The sequence below is a fragment of the Brassica oleracea genome, chromosome C3 (genome assembly GCF_000695525.1).
Source record: "Brassica oleracea var. oleracea cultivar TO1000 chromosome C3, BOL, whole genome shotgun sequence".
Lineage (NCBI taxonomy): Eukaryota > Viridiplantae > Streptophyta > Magnoliopsida > Brassicales > Brassicaceae > Brassica > Brassica oleracea.
The window spans coordinates 17776618-17797787 of NC_027750.1; the positions used below are offsets into that span (position 1 = coordinate 17776618).

Here is a 21170-nt window from a genome sequence, read left to right on the forward strand (position 1 = left end):
TCAATCTGAAGTTCCAAACCAAATACTTCAAACGAACTGAATCCGCATGCCTAGATGTATGGATCAGCGAACACCTAACCTCCTTCAACTTTTGGAAAGTAAAAATCATCCCCAGGTTCTTTGGTTTTATGGCTACTGGTCGGTAAACAGATCACAAGAATACACTGCACTTATTCTCAATTTTGTCCATAAAAGCAATAGACAAACGAAAGCATAGCTCCAAAATTTAGTAATGCTTATAATGATAGACTTATCAGCTGGAGGCGACCAACAAAGATAAAGCTCGATGGATCCAAGAAAGAAATCTTCTTTGAATCTTGTCAATAAGAAGTTCATAGTCCAATTTACTCCAAACCTTGGTAGCTAGAGCCATTATCAAATAATGAATGTGTAGGGTGCCAAATATTAGGCACTTACTCACAACAGCTTGGCTGAAGTAATCTCTATCCTTACCAACTTCAAAAATAAAATATTTGGTTGCATCGATATACAAGCCGAACATACAAGCAAACTAATCCATCACACCAAGGCCTCCATCTAAGAGTTGCCACTACAATAATGAGTATATCATGTGTAAAACTAAGATGAGTGCGGTTCACATCCTTACATTTGGGATGATATCCAAAATGATCATCCATAGCTGCTTGATTCAACATATTGGAGAGAAAATTATTGAGAGAGAACAACCTTAGCGTATACCATAGCACTAGTGGAAAAGCCCTTTAGTTACTCATTAAACACAACACAGAAAGATGATGTAGAGATGCGAAGACAAATCCACTTAATAAACTGGCGAGGCAGACCTACTGCTTGGAGCATTGAAATGATGAAACTTCATTTAACCATATCAAATGCTTTGGAAATGTCAAATCTGTTTTCTAGCAAAAAAGGCTAAGTAAATTTTAGATATTCTATCCGGTAACACTTTCTTGAGTTTATGGTCATAATACTTTAGAAATAATCTTATAACTCACATTACAAAAACTGATAGGCAGAAATTGAGACATTTCGTTTGGTTTGTCTTTTTTTGGAATGAGACAGATATTTATATCATTTAAGCCTTACTATGATACCATCAAACATGAATTTATTAACTATACTAGTTAAATCTTCTTTTACTATGTCTCAAATATTTTGGTAGAAAAAACAGTTAGACCATCTGGCACGGGAGATTTAAAAGAGTTCAATGTTATAAATTTTATAATCTTTTTTTATAAAATAGTTTTAAAAATTTAGAAAATATTATATTTTTCATAATTTATGTTACACCATACAGTAAAATATTTGAACTCGGTGTAAACGTATAAGGGTATGGATTTATTTAATATATTTAGTAAAAAATTTAAGAAATAATATTTTAAACGAAATTTTAATGGTATATTTGAAAAATATGATGTTTCTAAAATGCCCAGAATTATATGATTAGTGATGACAGGTAAGTAAATGGGCCTCCAAATTTCCTCCTTGATAAAAAGCAAATGGCCCAAGTAGATAAAAGCCACGTTCCCCTTGTTGAGCACAAACGGTAGAAGAAGAAGAAGAAGGGCTACTTCCCTTGTAATCGCTCTCAGCCTCCATTCCTGCAAACAAGATGGGGAAGAAGACGAAGAAGGCCGGAAAAGGCAAGGAGAAAACTGAGAGGAAAACGGCCAAGGCCGAGGAGAAGAAAGCTCGACGAGAAGGCAAAAAGCTCTCTCCTGAAGACGACATAGACGCTATTCTCGTATTTACTCACTTCCTCTGCTTCTTTTGTTTTCATTAGGTTCTGTCTTGAGGTTTCTTATTCATTGTCTGAAATTCTCATCGGGTTCCGCTCATAGTTTTATAGATTTATTGATTAAAAGAGACGACTACTTTAGTAGAGTAACTGCAACAAGTAGAAGGTGGTCTAATGATGTATGTTGTTTTAACCAGTTGAGCATACAGAAGGAAGAAGCTAAGAAGAAAGAGGTCCTTGTTGAGGAAAATGTTCCAGCACCATCTCCTAGGTCAAACTGCTCGGTTAGGCTTTTTGCTTTTAAAGATTGAAACTTTCTTTTATCTAAAACATTTCATTTTTTTGCTAAATCCGTGTTTTATGCAGCTTACTATAAATCCTTTGAAAGAGACTGAGTTGATACTCTATGGCGGCGAGTTCTACAATGGCCAAAAGGTTAGCTTTCGATTGTTTTGGTCTTTGTTGCCCTTATTCCACTTGTTCATAAGTGTTTGATTCTCTAAACATGCAATTCAAAATTGTTTTTTTTTTTATGTGAATGCAGACATATGTATATGGTGATCTGTACCGATATGATGTTGATAAGCAGGAGTGGAAGTTAGTTTCAAGCCCCAACAGTCCTCCTCCTCGCAGCTCTCACCAGGCAGTTGCTTGGAAGAATTATCTCTACATTTTTGGTATGTTTAGTTTTTTTTTTTTTTCATCTTCATTCCTTACCGTTCATATTTGTAAGCCTCTTTCTTTTTATCGATTAGGTGGTGAATTTACATCGCCAAACCAAGAGCGGTTCCATCACTACAAGGTGAGAGTTGCATATTTACTCATATTTACTCATTGTTTTATCAGTCTATTACGATATATATATATTTTTTTTGTTTCTCATACTTTTAACTTTTGTTTTAAATTGTAGGACTTTTGGATGCTGGACGTGAAAACTAACCAATGGGAACAGTTAAATTTAAAGGGATGTCCTAGTCCCCGTTCTGGTCATCGTATGGTATGTTTTTGATGTATCCTTAAAACCAAACTATGTAGTCGCTAACATACTGCTGGAATAACTTTGCATATGCTATTCCCCCTCTCAATGAAACATGAGGAATATCTAGGCTTTGGCTGTACATTATCCATACATCAGACATTGAGACTAATATCAGACTATTCATGAGGATGGGAATCTGGAAGATTTATCTCCAGTTTTCTGCTTAATTTTTAAACTATCTTTTGTAATGAAATATATATGCATATAGCATTCTATTGTATTGAGTTTTTTGCATAGTGAAAATGTAATTATAACTAATCAACTCTTGCTTCCCCTCTAGTAACCAACCCGTCAAGTTCTTTTTTTTTTCCTCCAGGTATTATACAAGCACAAGATTATAATTTTTGGTGGCTTCTATGACACTCTACGTGAAGTAAGGTAATTTACTCATTGCTTAAGAAATATATCATGATAATGTGTTATCTTGGTTGGTAATTTTTCATCTTTTTGTTACCCTCCCCTGGATGCTTTATTATTTTGGTTGGGACATTTTCTTTTGTAAGCAATTTCAATTAATGAAAGTGAAAAAAATGTAAATCTTAGCTACTACTGAATTAGGATCTTAGTGTCACTGTTATCTCTAAGTTTACTTCTGCAATCCCCTGCAGGTACTACAATGATCTCTATGTGTTTGATCTGGACCAATACAAGGTAAAACCTACGTTCCATTGAAGAAGTTTCAACTTTCCACCCACCTTACCTCCCCAAACCTGTTAACTGAATATAGTTATGGTGTCTCTTTGATAGTGGCAAGAAATAAAGCCTAAGCCTGGTGCCATGTGGCCTACAGCTAGAAGCGGTTTCCAGTTCTTTGTTTATCAAGATGAGGTAAGCTTACGATGTTCATGTCTATATCATATCCCTGAGTCAAAAACGCTGTTTCTTTTCCTGAATAAAAATTAATAGAAAAAGACAGATTCATTGATAAGAAAGCCTCTCATGGTGCAGATATTCTTATATGGTGGTTATTCAAAAGAAGTCTCATCTGAGAAGAGCTCTGAGAAGGGAGTTGTTCATGCAGATTTATGGTCTCTTGACCCCAGAACGTGGGAATGGAACAAAGTATGTACTTTTACAATTAGTTCGTTTATGATTTTGCAATTAGATTGAACTCCTTTCTTTCTTTGTATAGTAATAAAACTGGTTGCTGTAATTAGGTGAAGAAAATTGGGATGCCTCCTAGCTCTCGTGCAGGGTTTTCGGTATGTGTCCACAAAAAGCGTGCTTTGCTGTTTGGTGGTGTTGTGGACATGGAAATGGAAGGTCAGGAAATGATTATATCCTTGTTTCCTTTTTTTTTTGTATATCAAGTTGAATTATCATCGACCTGTGTGATTTATTGGCGCAGGTGATGTAATGATGAGTTTATTCTTAAATGAACTCTATGGCTTCCAGTTAGATAATCGTCGCTGGTACCCCATAGAGCTACGAAAAGAGAAATCATCAAAAGATAAGGTAATGATTTTGTCTACTAGAGTTTCTGTTGCCTGCTGTATTTACGTTTTATCATCATTTTTTTTTTACAGGCAAAGAAGAATTTAGAGGCCAAACCTATGACATCTAATGATGATGATGATGATGATGATGATGATGAGATGGATTCAGCAGAAGGTGAATCTCCGTCGGCCATGGGTGATGTGGCAGGCTCTTCCGATGGGATTTCTGAACGTATGGCAGCATGTCTAACGGTTGAAGGAAGTACTAGTAAAGCTCTAAAGGGAAGACTAGATCCACAAGTTTCTGTCTCTGAAGAGGTTTGTTCGTTAACATTGTGTTAACTTGTGTTATGAGCTTTTTTGCCAACTTGTTATTTGCTTTGTGCAGGTTGTAAAACCATGTGGACGTATTAATTCTTGTATGGTCGTTGGGAAGGACACCTTATACATATATGGTGGCATGATGGAGATCAAAGATAAAGAAATAACTCTTGATGATTTGTATTCGCTTAATCTTAGCAAACTTGACGAGTGGAAGTGTATCATTCCGGTTTGTTCCAGATCAATAATCTTCATTTTGTTTTTTTCTGTTGATTAAAAAGGTTGAAAAATATTGGTATGTCTTTAAAACAGGCGACTGAAACAGAGTGGGTGGAAGTCTCAGAGGATGAAGAAGGGGACGAAGACGAGGATGAAGATGATAGTGAAGATGAAGGAGACAGTGAAGAGTCTGATGATGAAGATGACGATGAAGAAGTAGAGGTACTTGCCTCTTCTTTCAGCCCTTTGTCTTGTTGGCTTTGACTCAATTTGGCCAATGTAAAATCTAGGCTATGGATGTTGATGGATCGGTGAAAGTAGGAGAAGTTGTTGCAATGATTAAAGGTGAAGGAAAAGCCCTCCGAAGAAAAGAGAAACGAGCTCGGATAGAACAGATCAGAGCTAATCTAGGGCTCTCAGATTCACAGAGAACCCCAGTGGTAATAATTGCTTAGAGTTTTAGTGAGAAAGAGAGATTCTGTTTGAAGCTCTCTGCTAATTTGATCATTTTGTGTGTTTCAAGCCTGGAGAAACTTTGAAGGATTTCTATAAGCGCACAAATATGTACTGGCAAATGGCTGCCTACGAGCATACCCAACATACTGGCAAGGTATGCTAATCTCTGTCTGTGTTGATGAAGCATCTGATGAAACGCATATTGTAGCAATTTTGTTCTGTCTTTAAGGATGAGTCTTTGAAATTATGATCCACATGTAAAATTGGCATAGGAGCTGCGGAAGGATGGTTTTGACCTTGCAGAAACTCGGTATCTGGAACTCAAACCTGTACTAGATGAGGTCAGATTAGTCTCTCCATTTTTTTCGCTCTCTATAGTTGAAGTAACCAAAGTTCTGATGGTTGAATGTAAATCTGCAGTTGGCAATACTTGAGGCAGAGCAAAAAGCTGAAGAAACAGAAGGACCGGAGGCTAGTGGTACCTCTAGAAAGGGAGGCATTGCAAAGAAGAAGAGATAGATGTTTTGCAGCTTCTTCAAAAAGTATCATATATATACAGTTGGATATCAGTTTTAATGTTGGATTCTTTCGTGTCTAGTTAATGCGACTATGTGAGACTGTTTTTTTTGAAGAATTTATTATTTTAGAGTATTTGTTATATTCGTCTAACGAGATTTTGACAAATGGCACTTTCTCATATTATACGCATTTAAAAAGTTTAATATAGGATGTGGAATCTTTTTTACTACTAGATATACGATGGTTAACACCTTCATTTTTCCTTTTTGACATTTTACATCATTTTTTTCTTTTCTTCATCTTAATTTATTCAACACTTATTTTATTTTAAAGTACAATAGTTTGTTTTAAAAACTCCAACACCCTATCCACTATTTTTAATTCATACTAGAGATTTTACCGCGCATATCTGTCTATAAAATTAATGTTTAACATATTAAAAATTCATCTTAAATTTTGATTGCAAATTTATTATTTTTGTGATTAACTATTTTTCATAATTTTTAACCTATCAAAATTCAATAATCATATTTTTTTAATCTAAAGCTTTAAATTTACAGTCATACCTAATAAAAATATATTGAAAATGTAAAAAAAACATGTCTTTTTAAAAAAAGTTCTCTAAAACATTGATAATTTGAAATAGAAGGATTATATTAAAGGTTAAAATAAAGTACTTTTATTTTGTGATATATTATATTATATTATTTATTTGTTTTGATATGATATTGCTTGGTATTTGTTGTTTTGTCAATAAGTATTTTCTATGAAATTGTGAAACATGTAGGACATTTTACTATGAACGATTCTTCCATGTTTAGATACGACATAAAATTACATTGGATAAATTATGTGCATTAATGCAATTACACATATGCATATATATATATTTGTCATTATCATTGTGTAGAAAATATATAACCTTGCAATATTATTTGTCTATTAGAGGAGAAACATACTTCCATTATTATCTTAGACTGTTAAGTTAACTATTAAACAATTTATGATTGAGGTGGAAAAACACAAATAAATTATCATGGTTGGAGCACATTTCCAATAAAAGATTTTAACTACAAGTATACACTTAACTCTATTTATCAGATTGAAACTCTTCTAGCCTAACATTCTCTTACACGTTGTGTTTCTCAACCACGGTGGCCGTTTTGTTTGCCCTTCCTCTCTTATTATTTTTTTGATGGTTCTTTGATTGTGATCCTTCCCCTTCCTTACTGTCTTTATTTTCGCATCCTTGTGCTTATACTTATTTGGTAATTTTGCCTCATGTCTAACTTCAACAAACTTCATATATGCTCGGCTTCCTATATTGCATTTGCAAGTACCATTTTTTCTTCGCTTCTCTGTCATTGACTGTGCGTTGTGACTGCCTGAATCAATGAGAATTTTAAAAAATTGAAAAACGTATATGAGTCTGAGTTATGAAAGAATACAATGATGATGAGACCAAAAGTAGCTAAATCGAGGATGACTGATTGTATCATTGTGAAAACAAATCTGAAATTGCATGAAAATAAGAAATGAAATATATATTTATATATATATATATATATATATTTTTTAATTTAGGTAAAGCATTTGATGTACCTCACTTCAGATATGGAGATCTTCACGTTTATTTTTTTTATGACACAATCTTCACGGTTTTGCAACACGAATAACTCTAGAACAATGAAAAGCATGAATAACTCGAAGGTCTACGTTTGAATTTGGCTGGTAGGATCTCCTCGCTATGAATTTGACTGGTGAAATTCTTAGAAGTTTCTCTGAAAAATAATAAAAAGCGTGAGGAATCATCTGCTTACTTTATCTATCAGCCCGGTCTTCACTGATTTATGGAAGTGGAGACTCTCAAACCCTAAAACAATCAATTATTGTCTCTAGCTCTCTATTGTAGCTAAAGAATAGTTATGTCCTAATCACAAAACGAATCTGGAGATATAAAAACTATAAGAATATGTAAAACAATTAACAACGGTTTAGATCTCTTACCAGTTCTCCGAAGAAAGCTCTAGTGATGATGAAAGAGACGTAGACGGACTGGACTTACGGAGGCAAAGGGTAAGGATGAATACCGATTGTAGCTTCATTCATCACAGGCGCCCAATGAAAAAAAAAGCATAAGGAAGAGCTGTTCATATTCTGTGGTGACTCTTCTGTAGTTTTTTTTAATCGATTTATAAAGTGTTGAGGAAGGGAAGTCGAAGAGCAATGTATTACGTTATCGATTTTATTTTAAAGAGCCATACAGGCCCGTACCAAAGGAACAAAAACAAAATATAAAGCCCACAGGAATGTCCCGTTTAAGATTTGGTCGACAAAGCTTAAGTGACCTGTCAAATTGAAACTCTCTCATTGGTTGATTTAATATGCTGATGTGGCATAGTTCAAAGGGTTTTATATTCCCCTTTTAATATTGTAAGATTTTTATTTTTTACAGTATAATAATTACATATTAATAATTTGATCGTAATTAACTTAAAAATTAAAATAAAATAACATTTAATAAATTTTATTTTATTTATATACTTATCTTACTTATTAAAATAATTCCAAAAAAAATATTATTTAAATAATTAAAATTAAGAACATCTTCATTTTTAAGTTGGATATTTACCTAATTTTATTTTCAAAAATACGAAACTTGTTATTATTAAAATAGCCAACATTAAAAAAAAATACACAGACACCGAGCACACATAATAAAAGACATAACTTAATACAATAGACTCAGTTCACAAACAATAAAACTCTTAGAGCATGATTATCAGGTGGGACATTTTTTGGTCCTTAAATTTTTTTTTTTTTTTTTGTTTTCTGATTAAAAAAAATAAAAATAAATTTAAATATGAACTAATTGCGGGCCGCCACGTGTCAGTGGGATCCGCAAACAGTTAGGGACAACCCTTAGGACGTTACTTAATTAGGGACATTTGAGCAAAGTTTCTAGCAAAAAGGTGGTGGACCCCACACCAAAAACACTAAAGACCAATGTTGGGACTACCAATAATGTTGCTCTTAAGTCACACAGAAATTTAATTATTTTTAATCATTAAACTTACCAAATTTTGTCTATATGCGTTTGACTAGATCTGATTGCAATTATATAATTGAATTACATAATTCAGATCTATCAGGCACATGATTTGCAAAATCTGATAGCACTTCAATCGAAAATGGTTGTGGTGTATTCGAATCACTTGGCTTAGATTGATCATAAATAGTCTAATTATGTGCATATTTATCTCGTTCATCCTCAACAATCATATTATGCAATCATGAAGCGACATGTGACAACGCTGGACCACAATTTTTTTTTAACGGTTCAAACTAAGTTTCAATAATGGAGGTGACCTTAAAGAAACAATCTCAGGGAAACCATATTGCATGGGTTCTCATCTCAACTTCGAGTTTTTAAAAAAAAATTAAGAAAATCAATATCACTTATAAAAAATTGAGTATCTCAGCTATTTCGAAAATATTTTTGGATGAGTGTATTAACATTTGAGATACTCATTCTTCTAAATACTATTTAAAAATTTGTAAAAAAACCTAAAGTTAAAAAACCTATGCAATATGAATGCTCTCATAAAATCAAAATCCTTTTCACGAAATATATGTTTTACATTAAACTATAGATTAAGATTCGGGCAAGTTAAACTAGGTTAAGATTCACACCTTGCGCGAAACGAACATTTGATATACAAATTTTTGTACATACACTATTATTTATTTTGCATTTTTACATATTATATAATAAGAAATAATAAATATATATTGAATAATTGAGAGAAATTAACTATTACATACAGTAGAACCTCTATAAATTAATAATGTTGGGGCTTTAAAATTTTATTAATTTATAGATATATTAATTTACAAAAATTTCCTTATTTAGATTTCTTATTTTAAGATATTTTATTCTAAGATAAGAAAAATATTTGATTTTAGTGCATACACATTAATTGTTATTTTTTGAAATTATTATATAATTTGGTGTATATAATATATATTGCATATAACTTAAATGTAGTTTTAGATATAATACTACTAAATCTCATCAAAAATGAATGAAGTGTTAAGAATATATAAAGATAATTTTATTGTGAATATAAAACAAACAATATAATAATAATTTTATTACTTATATAAAATATGTATATATATATATATATATATATATATATATATATATAAATGATTAATTTTAATTTTAATGGGACCATATATTTACATAGAATTTTCTAAAAAATTATTATCTTATTATTTTATCGATTTGTATCAAATTTTGAATCGGCCCAAATTGGGAGCAGCGAAATTTATTAATTTATAAAGATTATTAATTTATCGAGTATTAAATTATAGAAGTTCTACTGTATATAATTAAATTGGCACGAAAACACAAGTCAGAATAATCATTCTTTTTATTTACAAATTTTTAGGGTAAATAAATAAGAAAAATCATGTTTACCTATTTTATATGGTATATAGTTAAATTTCAATGATATTAACATGCATATATATTATCATTTTTAATATGGTTATCTATTAAATAAGACTTGTACTCATATGATTATATGATCATTTGCATTTTTAATAACAAAAAATTTAAACTGCGGAAATCAAAATTTCAATGTTGACTTTTAATAATTTTAATAATTTATAATCATATTTAAAAATTAAATAAAAATTTAAAAATTAAAATATCAAATTCTCAATATTTGTTCAATGAAAATTTAAGAATTAAATATTTATTTTTATATGGTATATAATTTAATTTAAGCAGTATTAACACATATATACTTTTAATATGAATACATATTAAATGAGAATTTCTATTCATATAGTTTTATGATCATTTGTATCTTGTTATAACAAAAAATTTAACTATTGATCACAAAATTTTAAATATGAGACTTTCAACTATTTTAGTAATTTAAGTCGTTTTTAAAAATTCAAAACATAACATATACAAAAATATAAATTTTTATTATATGGTGAATATGATTTCTTAATTTATTTTAATAATATAAAATTAAACAAACATGATGAAGGATATGAAAATTATTACCAAATCTTTATTATTCAAAATCATTAATTACAATAAATATCAAAATCATTAATTGCAATATATATATTTTAATCATATTAGGTAATTCCGTAGATTTTTATATAAGAAAAGAAGGAAAATAACATTTTGTACATTGACAATTTATTTTGATTGGTTTAGTAAAAAATATTGTATATGTTAAATGGACAAACTTAATTCTCTAGTAATTTTAAGAATCATAGTGTTGACACATGTATAGGTAAAAAAAATTGTAATGCTTCTTTTTTAATATATAAGTGATTTGTTTAATTACTTGCTATCCCCGCCTTGGTGAATGGTGATTTAATCGTAGCAGTAACAATAATTGAATTGTAAAAATTGGATCATGACTAAGAAGCGTCTTTCCATGTTTCACGGTGCGGAGGTGTGTGCGGAGGTGCGTGCTTCACGGTTCCTGTTCTTTAGTTAATTAAGGTTCAAAAATGTAAAAGTTTTTTTCGGATTAAATATTAGATTTTGGTTTGGGTTTTCGGATAACATTTGGATAATTGGGATAATTTAAAATATTTCGGCTTATAAACAATATTTTTAAATTATTTATTTATTTAAAAACTAAATATTGTTAATATTTATAAATATATAGTTTAATATAGAAATTCGGATACCCATTCAGGCAATTGATAAGATCCAAATCCGAACCGAATCTTATTTTTTGGTTTGGTTTGAATGGTTAAACTTTTCCCTTATATCCATAGTTTCAGAGGCGTATTGACTATTTTCAAACTTTCGGACGACGATCAGCTGCGCTAAAATGACAGAGATAATCGTTATAATCGTTCGTGCCTATCTTTTGACGAACCTCAAAAATGCAGATTGGATGACAGAACAAGTCTATAATTTCAAAATCAATTTTTTTCATTCGTGATAAAATATATAGTTGTTTTCCACTGTTTGAAAACAGATTTAATCAATATAGCAGAGTCTAACATTGTTTACAAAACTACCCTTAATAAAAATTTAATTTTTCATTTTTTGTAGTGCTATATTTGTAAATATTACATGGGATAATGGGTTATTTCCATAGATATCATAATAGTCTGATGTATAATCTCTGATAAACTTTTTTTTCTGATAAAATCTCTGAAATTTTTTGTATCTAATAATCTACGTATAATAACATTATCTGGGAATTGACCCAAACCTGGTGAGGAATTGACTAAGAAACTTCCACTAACATAGACTACATAATATATAATTTATATTACTTGAATGTTGAAACTTTCGCTAACTTGGCATATAACTATATCAGTGGAATGTGGGAACTTCCACTACCTGGGTATATAATTTATAATACCTGAGTGTGGGTTTCGACCTAGTAATCTAGAAGAGATGGCCGTCGTCTAGGAAATTTGATATCAAAGAGATTTGTTTATTTCAAAATTATTTACATCTAATTCTAACTAATATACTTAAAACAGAAAGCTTAAAGGAAAGCCAAATGTTTAGTGGGTTTGATAAGGATCAGGTGGCAGAGACAGAGACATAGGCTATACTTTGGAAGGACGCACAAATGGGAAAAGTGAATACATGCGATAAGCAACCATCTCAAAGAAATGGGGGAGACACAGAGAATCCCGACTTATTTTGGAAGGTGGTCTATACAAATGCGTCATGGAAAGACAAAGATTTATTTTCAAGACAAAGATGGTAGAGTATTTTGCAAGGAACATTAGAGATTTTTAGTCTCTCTTGCAGGCAGAATTGGAAGCATTAATTTGGACGATGAAATGCATGAAAAATATTCGACAATTTAACATTATGTTTGCTACATATTTTTTCAGTTTGTGAAGATGGTTCCGGAACCAGAAGAATGACCTGTTTTTCTTTACACCTAAAAGAAGTCCAAAAGATATTTTTGCTACTTTTCATCTCTAGAACGTACCTAAGACTCAAAACTTAAGGGTGGATATTCTTGCACGTGGTGCACAAAATCGATCTACCTTATTTATCCATATAGATATAGAGACCTTAATTAGTTTGGTTGGCAGAATCTTAGTAGTCTGTTTACGTTGATGTAAAAAAAAAACTTAAAGGAAAACATAAATTATAGTGTTTGATTATAAATTCCGGTCCAAAAGTTATGGCATATTAAAGGCTTGTTCGTTTGTCCATCCAAGACCATCTGAATAGAGATGAAATTGATTTTCGTTTAGTGTTAAAATGGAAATCATCTAAATGAATTTTAAAATTTTAGCCTAAAATGAAATTCATCCCGATGGCTCATCCAAATGAGTTTAATTAGTGCATTTGGATGGAGATGAACATGTTCAAAATAATAAATAAATAATTTTCCATTATTCTAATAAATATTTACAAATAAATAATTATGACATAGTTTCTCAAAAGGTTCAAAAAATTATAGTTTTCCACCAAAATAGCAAAAACACTTTTTTTGTCAGCGGTCGTTGATTCTCGGTCCATGCTTCACGGCGTAGCTCTATGGGGTCAAATCCAAGGCCGTGACAACCCAAGCCTTCCTTTGTTGCCTCCATTAGGAGGTGGTTTTTTTAGTTAGAAGGAGAGTTGGCGGTGTTGGGGTTTTCCGCTACATCTTGGGTCCACCGGTTCTCCCCTCCTTGCTTATGCATGCTTTGAGGATGGCGGGCGGAGCGCCGATATTAGGGTTTTCTGGTGATGGTGGGGTGCGGCTTTGGTGTATCCACACACCTTCTCCAAACCGACGAAGCCACTCCTGCTGTGTGATTTTCTTCCGTCATCGTTCCTTTTTTTCTTTTCTTGTTCTTTGAGAAGCTCCGGCGTGCTCTGTTTTGGTGGGATGTTTGTCCCTCTCTCCTCTAGCTTTCTCGCTTTCTCGTCAAACACTCTGGTGGAAGATGTTTCATTTTACGGTTCGTGGTCAGTGAATCTCATGTGGTGCGACGACATTAGCTGACGTGGCTGGCGGTGTGCGGTTCCAGGGATTGTTTTCGGTTCATCTCTTTTGTATACTAAACCGATCGGTTTGGAATTGTATCAATCTATTACGGTTTTGGCCTCTTTTTATTATTATTATATCTTTTTATTTTCCAGCTGCAATGTAAGAAAAACAAATATTTTAATACAAAGACCCTTCAAAAAATCAGTTACTAAAAATTTAAACCAAAATGACCCGACAAACAAAAAGTAAAAGCAAATTTTGTGGAAATTGACATACAACTCCACCAATACGCGCATCGTCTTCGATCAACGTGAATAACACTTCGGGGAGAAGACACGATTGTTAGTGAAGCTGGGTGGATTTACCTATGTGGAAACTTTCTATGTGTATATAAAGAGATGGCCATGACATGTTTCAGTGTACCCTTCTTTTCCACTATTGATATTCAATAGATTAAAACTAGCATAAAATAAGAAGGATAGGCTCTTGGTCCACAATGAGTACTAGCCATATGACACTTTCTTTTCTCGTCTTGTTCATTTTCAAATTTCAAGACGTGACTGCGTTCGCTACAACAGCAAGACACTTGTGTCGTCCGGGACAAAGGAATGTGCTTCTTGAATTCAAGAAAGTGTTTGAGATTCGGAGGTCTTCTTCGAAGCTTTGTAATATTAACGGTCGCATAGTAGGCTCATATCCGAAGACAGAGTCATGGGGAAATAACAGCGACTGTTGTTATTGGAGTGGTGTCACGTGTGATGCCAAGTCTAAAGATGTGATCAAGCTAGACCTCAGTTGCAGCTGCCTCCACGGCCGGTTTCATTCCAATACCAGTCTTGTTAGGCTTCAAAACCTTCCTTCTCTTAAAACTCTGGACCTTTCTAATAATTATTTATATGGTCAAGTCCCGTCCTCAATTGGGAAACTCTCTCGTCTCACCTCTCTTTCTCTTTCCAATAACCGTTTTTCGGGTGAGATTCTACCTTCAGTTGAAAATATTCCTCGTCTCTCCTTTCTCCGTCTTTCGAACAATCTGTTTTCGGGTCAGATTCGGTTATGGATTGGAAACTTTTCTCATCTCACGTTTCTTGACCTTTCCTCTAATCATTTCGCTGGTCAAATTCCATTTTCAATAGGAGTCCTTTCACAACTCACGTCTCTCAGTCTTTCTGATAATCAATTTTCAGGTCAGATTCCAACTTCACTTGGAAATCTTTCACACCTCACCTCTCTCGATTTCTCTAGTAATCAGTTTTCGGGTCAGATTCCGTCTTCACTTGGAAAACTTTCACATCTCACCTATCTCCAACTTTTTGACAATCAGTTTTCAGATCAAATACCTTCTTCGGTTGGAAACCTTTCTCATCTCACCTCTCTCCATTTTTCTCATAATCAGTTTTCAGGCCAAATCCCATCCTCAATTGGAAAGCTCTCTCGTTTAACTTCTCTCGACTGTTGCGAGAACAGTCTGGTTGGTCGAATCCCATCTTCTTTTTCACGTTTGAACCAGTTGACCAACTTGGTTGTTAATTCCAACAAGCTCAGTGGTAAATTTCCTATTGCACTACTAAATTTGACGAAGCTATCCCACTTGTCACTCTCCAACAACCGATTCACTGGAACTCTTCCTCCAAACATCACTACTTCACTATCCAACTTGGAGTTTATTTCAGCTTATGACAACGCTTTCGTTGGACCCCTCCCTTCTTCTCTCTTCAACCTCCCCGCTCTGACATCTATTTATTTGACAAATAACCAACTCGAAGGATCTCTCAAGTTTGGGAATACATCTTCACCATCATCTAAGCTACGAGTGTTAAGCCTCGGCAGTAATAAATTTAAGGGTCCAATCCCGAGTTCCATTTCCAAGCTAGCCAATCTTGAGGTGCTCGACATCTCCCATTGGAACTCCCATGTTGACTTTAGTATCTTCTCGCTTCTCAGGTCGCTCCAACGTCTTTACTTATCCCATCTGAGGGCAACGCCTAGGATTGACTTGAGTGCAATTTTGTCATGTTTCAAGTCTCTCGATTTGTTAGATCTCTCAGGAAACCATGTTTTTTTAGCCACAAACAAAACTACGGTTTCAGATCTTCTTCCCTCGGTAGTGATAAGTAATTTGAACCTGTCAGGCTGCGGTATTACCGAATTTCCAGAGCTTCTAAGAACACAGACACTACTGCAGACTCTGGACATTTCCAACAACGAGATTAAAGGCCAAGTTCCTGGTTGGTTATGGATGCTACCAAATCTTGGTTACTTGGATCTCTCCAACAACACTTTCATTGGTTTTGAAACATCAACGATCCGCAAACTATCATCTGTCCTGGGGCACCTGTTTGGCTCCAATAACAATTTCTCCGGAGAAGTTCCTTCTCTCGTATGTGAGTTGCACTCTCTAAGAACCCTCGATTTATCGAACAACAACTTCAGTGGCTCAATCCCTCTCTGTATGGGAAACCTCAAGAGTACTCTTTCAGTTCTGAACGTGCGTCAGAATCGTCTTAGTGGATGTCTTCCAGGGAATGCATTTGAAAGTCTAAGGTCGTTTGACGTGGGTCATAACCAACTAGTTGGAAAGCTTCCGAGATCGTTGGTCAATTTCTCCGCTCTCGAAGTTCTAAACGTGGAAAGCAACATGATCAATGACACGTTTCCGTTCTGGTTGAATTCTCTACAAGAGCTGAAAGTTCTTGTCCTACGCTCCAATGCGTTCCATGGACCAGTCCATCAAGCCGCGTTCCTTAAGCTGCAGATCATCGACATATCACATAATCATTTCAGTGGGATTCTGCCATCAGATTATTTTGTGAACTGGAGGAAAATGTCATCACGTGAGAGTGAGACGAACGAAGATGGGTCCAATCTAAATTACATTGGGGAAGGTTATTACCATGATTCCATGGTTTTGATGAATAAAGGGATAAAGATGGAGCTGGTCCGCATTCTAGAGATCTACACAGCACTCGACTTCTCCGGAAACAGACTCGAAGGAGAGATTCCAAAGTCCATCGGGTTATTGAAAGAGCTTCACGTGCTCAACTTGTCAAACAATTCTTTCACTGGCCACATCCCATCATCTATGGAAAACCTGACAGCTCTTGAGTCGCTCGACGTTTCTCAAAACAATATTTCAGGAGAAATCCCACAGGAGTTAGGGAAACTGTCGTACCTTGCGTACATGAACTTTTCCCATAACCAGCTTGTAGGTCTAGTGCCAGGAGGCACTCAATTTCGAAGGCAGGCTTGCTCTTCTTTCAAAGACAATTCAGGACTTTTTGGTCCTGCTCTTGACGAAGATTGCAGTGATATCCACACGCCCTCATCGCCACCATATGAAACGCTAGAGGTAGAGGAAGAAGAAGAAGAAGAAGAAGATGTGTTTTGTTGGATTGCAGGTGCAATTGGATTTGTACTTGGATTAGCGATTGGATGCATATTGGTTTGTTACAAAACAGAGTGGTTCACGACTCCTTTTGGACGAAACAAACACACAAGCAGAAGCACACCAACTCGTTAGAGAGGTAATGTTCTGAATTTCAGTGAATAATGACTACTATATGTTTTTAATGAAGAAACCAAAGATTAATGAGAATAAGTTAACTTTAACATATGGAGCTATTTTTGTTTGTGTAGCCTTCTTAAACCCAAGTTGAATCATTGAAAAGAAGAGAATAAAGCAACTAAACAACTGGACTGTTGAGAAAGAAGCTATGGAAGAATACATTACTCTGTTTTTAGTATGCTCTGTTTTTAGCTTGGTTTGTTCTTTTACTCTGTTTTTAGCTTGCTTTGTTCTCTGTAATTGGACAATGAACAACTCTGCAGTCAAAGCACAAACTTATTCCTATTTAATGGACATTAACTCATAGATGTAATGATATACTTCTGTCCAAGTGGGTGCGACTAAATCAATATTTCTTCTGCCAAATTAAGAACAAATATATCAACACATGAATACATGATACATTTCATAAGATTATTTTTCTTTCTTTAATATAATCTATAAATTAATAAGTTCTTAGAAGAGTCGTAAAAGAAAGTGATTGATGATCAGTCAGAAGAAGGTACTATTTCTTCACATATATCTATCTAATTCATTACGACCCAACCGAAATGGACTGAATTGGCAATTTGTGCGTATAAAATTGATTTTTATGCCATTCAATAAAGAGACATCTAAAAACTATAACAAAAATATTTATCACAGTGTAATAGTAATACTCATCAAACAATTTATATTATTTTTTTTAAAGTAATGATAAAAAATGATATAAACATGTTTGTAAATACACTTATACATTTACATATACAAACAAAGAGATATCTAAATATTAGTTATTTAAAATATATAACTGTATAAAACTTAAATAAAAATAATAATAAATCATGCTTTGAATACAATTTCACAGAAAAGTGTATATAAAACATTAATATTATAAAATTATTACAAAATGAAACAATTAAATCTAGTAGTTTTTAAAAGCGCTCTCTCTCCCTCTTAACACACACGAAAATCATTCTGCGAAGGCAAACTAAAACATACCAACGAAATACAAAGATAGTAAATTGGAGATAATATAAATTATATAAGATTATATTAGTTTTTGTTTTGTTTTTATTTTATTTTTTTACTTAATTCGTAAAAATTTGAGATAACCTTCAAACAACTCATTCTGGGCCAAAACTTGTTTTTCTCTGTTTGAAACTTAGCCTGGGTCAACAGTCAACACTTGCTGCTTGTGGAATTTTTATCCTATTGTTGTCTACTTAAAAACCCTCTTTCTGTGAAGTGTGAACGAGAAGGCAAACACTTCACTCTTAGAAATTTGCATGATCATGAAGTTGTTTCTTTTACTTGGGTTCAATTCAACACTCTCATCTTATTCCAAATTTTGGATGCGAGTTCTTTTAATGAAGCGCCTACGGTTGATGGTAATGCTGATATAAAAGCATTACTAGTATTCAAGTCTCAAGTTTCTGGAAACAATAGACTAGCCTTGGGTTCGTGGAATCACTCTACCCCGTTCTGCCAGTGGAAAGGTGTTACATGTGGCCGCAAACATAAAAGAGTTACAGATTTAGACCTGGGAGGGTTAGATCTTGGTGGGATAATCTCGCCTGCTATCGGTAATCTTTCGTTTCTCAAGTCTCTTAATCTTGAAGATAACTCTTTTGGTGGTACCATCCCAAAAGAGGTGGGAATGTTGTTTAGGCTTCAACAGTTGAATATGAGCTTCAATAATCTCAAAGGAGGGGTTCCAAAAAGCCTGTATAACTGCTCTAGATTGATGACACTTGATTTAACATCAAACAATCTTGTACAGGGTTTACCTTCAGAGCTAGGATCGTTGTCTAGCCTTGAAGTTTTGTTTCTTAGTAAGAACAATCTTTCTGGGAGGTTTCCCACATCTTTAGGAAACCTAACATCACTCAAAAAAATTTCCATCGCATATAATAATATGGAGGGAGAGGTTCCAAATACAATAGTCAGGAGAGGTACAAGCTGATCTCGGAAACATCAGTCGGTTAGAGAGACTCTATTTGGTCAACAATAATTTTGAAGGAAGCATTCCTCCGAGTCTTGGAAACTGTCATTTTCTGTTATACTTTTGGAGTGGATATAACAGGTTAAACGGGACCATACCTCAAGAAATCATGCAATTGGAGTCATTTGTTCAATTGTTTGTTAATAGTAATCTGCTGACCGGTCCTCTTCCTAAAGATGTTGGAAGATTAAAACATGTTGTTGTGCTATCTGTTGAAAACAATAGATTGAATGGTAACATCCCAGAGACAATAGGTGACTGTCTCTACATGGAAGAACTTTACCTGGGAGGAAATGCATTTGATGGAGTTATTCCAGATATCAGAAACTTGAGAGCACTTACACACTTAAACTTATCAAACAACAATTTGTCAGGCAACGTACCTGAATATCTTGCCAACTTTTCCACGTTAGAGAATTTAGATCTCTCTGGTAACAACTTTGAAGGAGTGGTTCCAACAAAAGGAGTGTTTCAACATTCTGGAAAATTTTCAGTATCTGGTAATAGAAATCTTTGTGGAGGAATCCCTGAACTAAAGTTAAAGCCATGCCCTCGAAACGTAGTATCAAGGACGAGAAGACATTCATCAAACAAGAAGAAAATTTTCATTGGTGTTGGTATTGGCTCTTCTGTTGGCACTATTGGCTCTGGGTTTGCTTAAAGAAAAACAGTGCATATAAAACCAACCACTTGATGTCGAATTCTCCATTAGACTCTTTCTACGAAAGGGTAAGCTATGAGGAACTTGGAGCTGCAACGAATGAGTTCTCCTCCAGAAATTTGATTGGTTCAGGAAACTTTGGATCTGTTTTTAGAGGGTTGCTTGGTCCGGAGTCTAAAGCTGTTGCAGTTAACGTTCTAAATCTCAAACAAGGGGCGCAGCCAAGAGCTTTATGGCGGAATGTGAAGCCTTGAAAGGTATAAGGCATCGAAACCTTGTGAAACTTGTGACTTCTTGTTCAAGCATTGATTTCAAAGGAAATTAATTAAAAGCTCTAGTGTACGAGTTTATACCCAACGGAAACCTAGACACGTGGCTGCACCACCAAATGGACGTCGAAGAAGACTCTTTATTAAATCATTCAATTTCAAGACCGCTGAAGCTATCTGAACGACTTAACATAGCCAATAGACGTGGCTTCTGTTTTGGATTATATCCACTCCCATTGTCATGACCCTGTAGCTCATTGTGATCTAAAGCCAAGCAATGTTCTTCTAGATAATGATCTAACAGCCCATGTAAGTGACTTTGGTCTTGCTCGGATCATTGACCAAGAATCCTTCGTCAACCAAGTTAGCTCCACGGGTGTTAGAGGAACCATCGGCTATACAGCACCAGGTAAAAATATTTGTGAATGTTGAATCATGTTATCTTTCTAATGTTTTTCTTTTTCTTTTATCATAACATTTCTTTTTTTTTATTGTGAAGAATATGGAATGGGAGGCAAACCAGCGAGAGAAGGGGATTTGTACAGCTTTGGAATTCTTTTGCTGGAGATGTTCACTAGAAAGCGTCCAACGGATGAACTTTTTGTGGAAGATTTTACTCTCCGTAGCTATACCGAGTCTGCGTTGGCAGATCATGTCCTTGATATAGCTGACATATCGATTCTCAGCGGTGAAGTTCACAAAAAGAACATGAGTACTATTGCTGAGTGTTTGAAGGTGTTGTGAACAATCTCCCACAGATCGGATGACGATGGCTCAAGCTTAGTCTCACTCCGAGAGAGGTTCTTCAAAACCAATAGGAGGACAATGTAGACGCTCCATGTGGTGATCTCCGACAAACTTTGTACACGGACAAACCACGTTTCCTTAGACCATCTCCAACCCACCCTTATTTCTATCTCTACATTCTTAAAATACAAAAACTCTATTATAGAATTGAAAATGCTCCGATGTATGCCTCTA

At 34.1% G+C, this 21170-nt stretch overlaps 2 protein-coding genes and 1 pseudogene across 2 annotated transcripts; all 3 read left to right on the forward strand.

The window, feature by feature from the left end:
• Positions 1-1591: 1591 nt before the first annotated feature.
• On the forward strand, positions 1592-5857 carry LOC106334594 (kelch domain-containing protein 4). Its single transcript, XM_013772899.1, has 19 exons — positions 1592-1723; positions 1915-2001; positions 2084-2152; positions 2262-2394; positions 2473-2519; positions 2628-2714; positions 3073-3134; positions 3365-3407; positions 3504-3584; positions 3705-3818; positions 3914-4019; positions 4105-4211; positions 4283-4510; positions 4581-4742; positions 4826-4954; positions 5023-5172; positions 5256-5342; positions 5461-5529; positions 5609-5857. Exons 1-19 carry the CDS (start codon positions 1592-1594, stop codon positions 5705-5707), a joined length of 1992 nt encoding a protein of 663 aa, XP_013628353.1. The 3' UTR covers positions 5708-5857.
• An 8297-nt stretch (positions 5858-14154) lies between these two features.
• LOC106328926 (receptor-like protein 12) lies at positions 14155-17566 on the forward strand. The gene is made up of 2 exons (XM_013767470.1): positions 14155-17234; positions 17347-17566. The coding sequence occupies exon 1, from the start codon at positions 14207-14209 to the stop codon at positions 17228-17230; it is 3024 nt and encodes a 1007-aa protein (XP_013622924.1). The 5' UTR covers positions 14155-14206; the 3' UTR covers positions 17231-17234; positions 17347-17566.
• A 977-nt stretch (positions 17567-18543) lies between these two features.
• Positions 18544-21062, forward strand: LOC106328928 (annotated as a pseudogene).
• The last annotated feature ends 108 nt before the right edge of the window (positions 21063-21170 follow it).

Excerpts from the sequence above, each read along its gene's own strand:
- LOC106328926 (XM_013767470.1), top strand. The coding sequence starts at position 14,207 with ATGAGTACTAGCCATATGACACTTTCTTTTCTCGTCTTGTTCATTTTC.
- LOC106334594 (XM_013772899.1), top strand. The coding sequence starts at position 1,592 with ATGGGGAAGAAGACGAAGAAGGCCGGAAAAGGCAAGGAGAAAACTGAG. Across the intron at positions 3,135-3,364 it reads GACACTCTACGTGAAGTAAG|GTACTACAATGATCTCTATG; the intron begins GTAATTTACTCA and ends AATCCCCTGCAG. Across the intron at positions 4,955-5,022 it reads ATGACGATGAAGAAGTAGAG|GCTATGGATGTTGATGGATC; the intron begins GTACTTGCCTCT and ends TGTAAAATCTAG.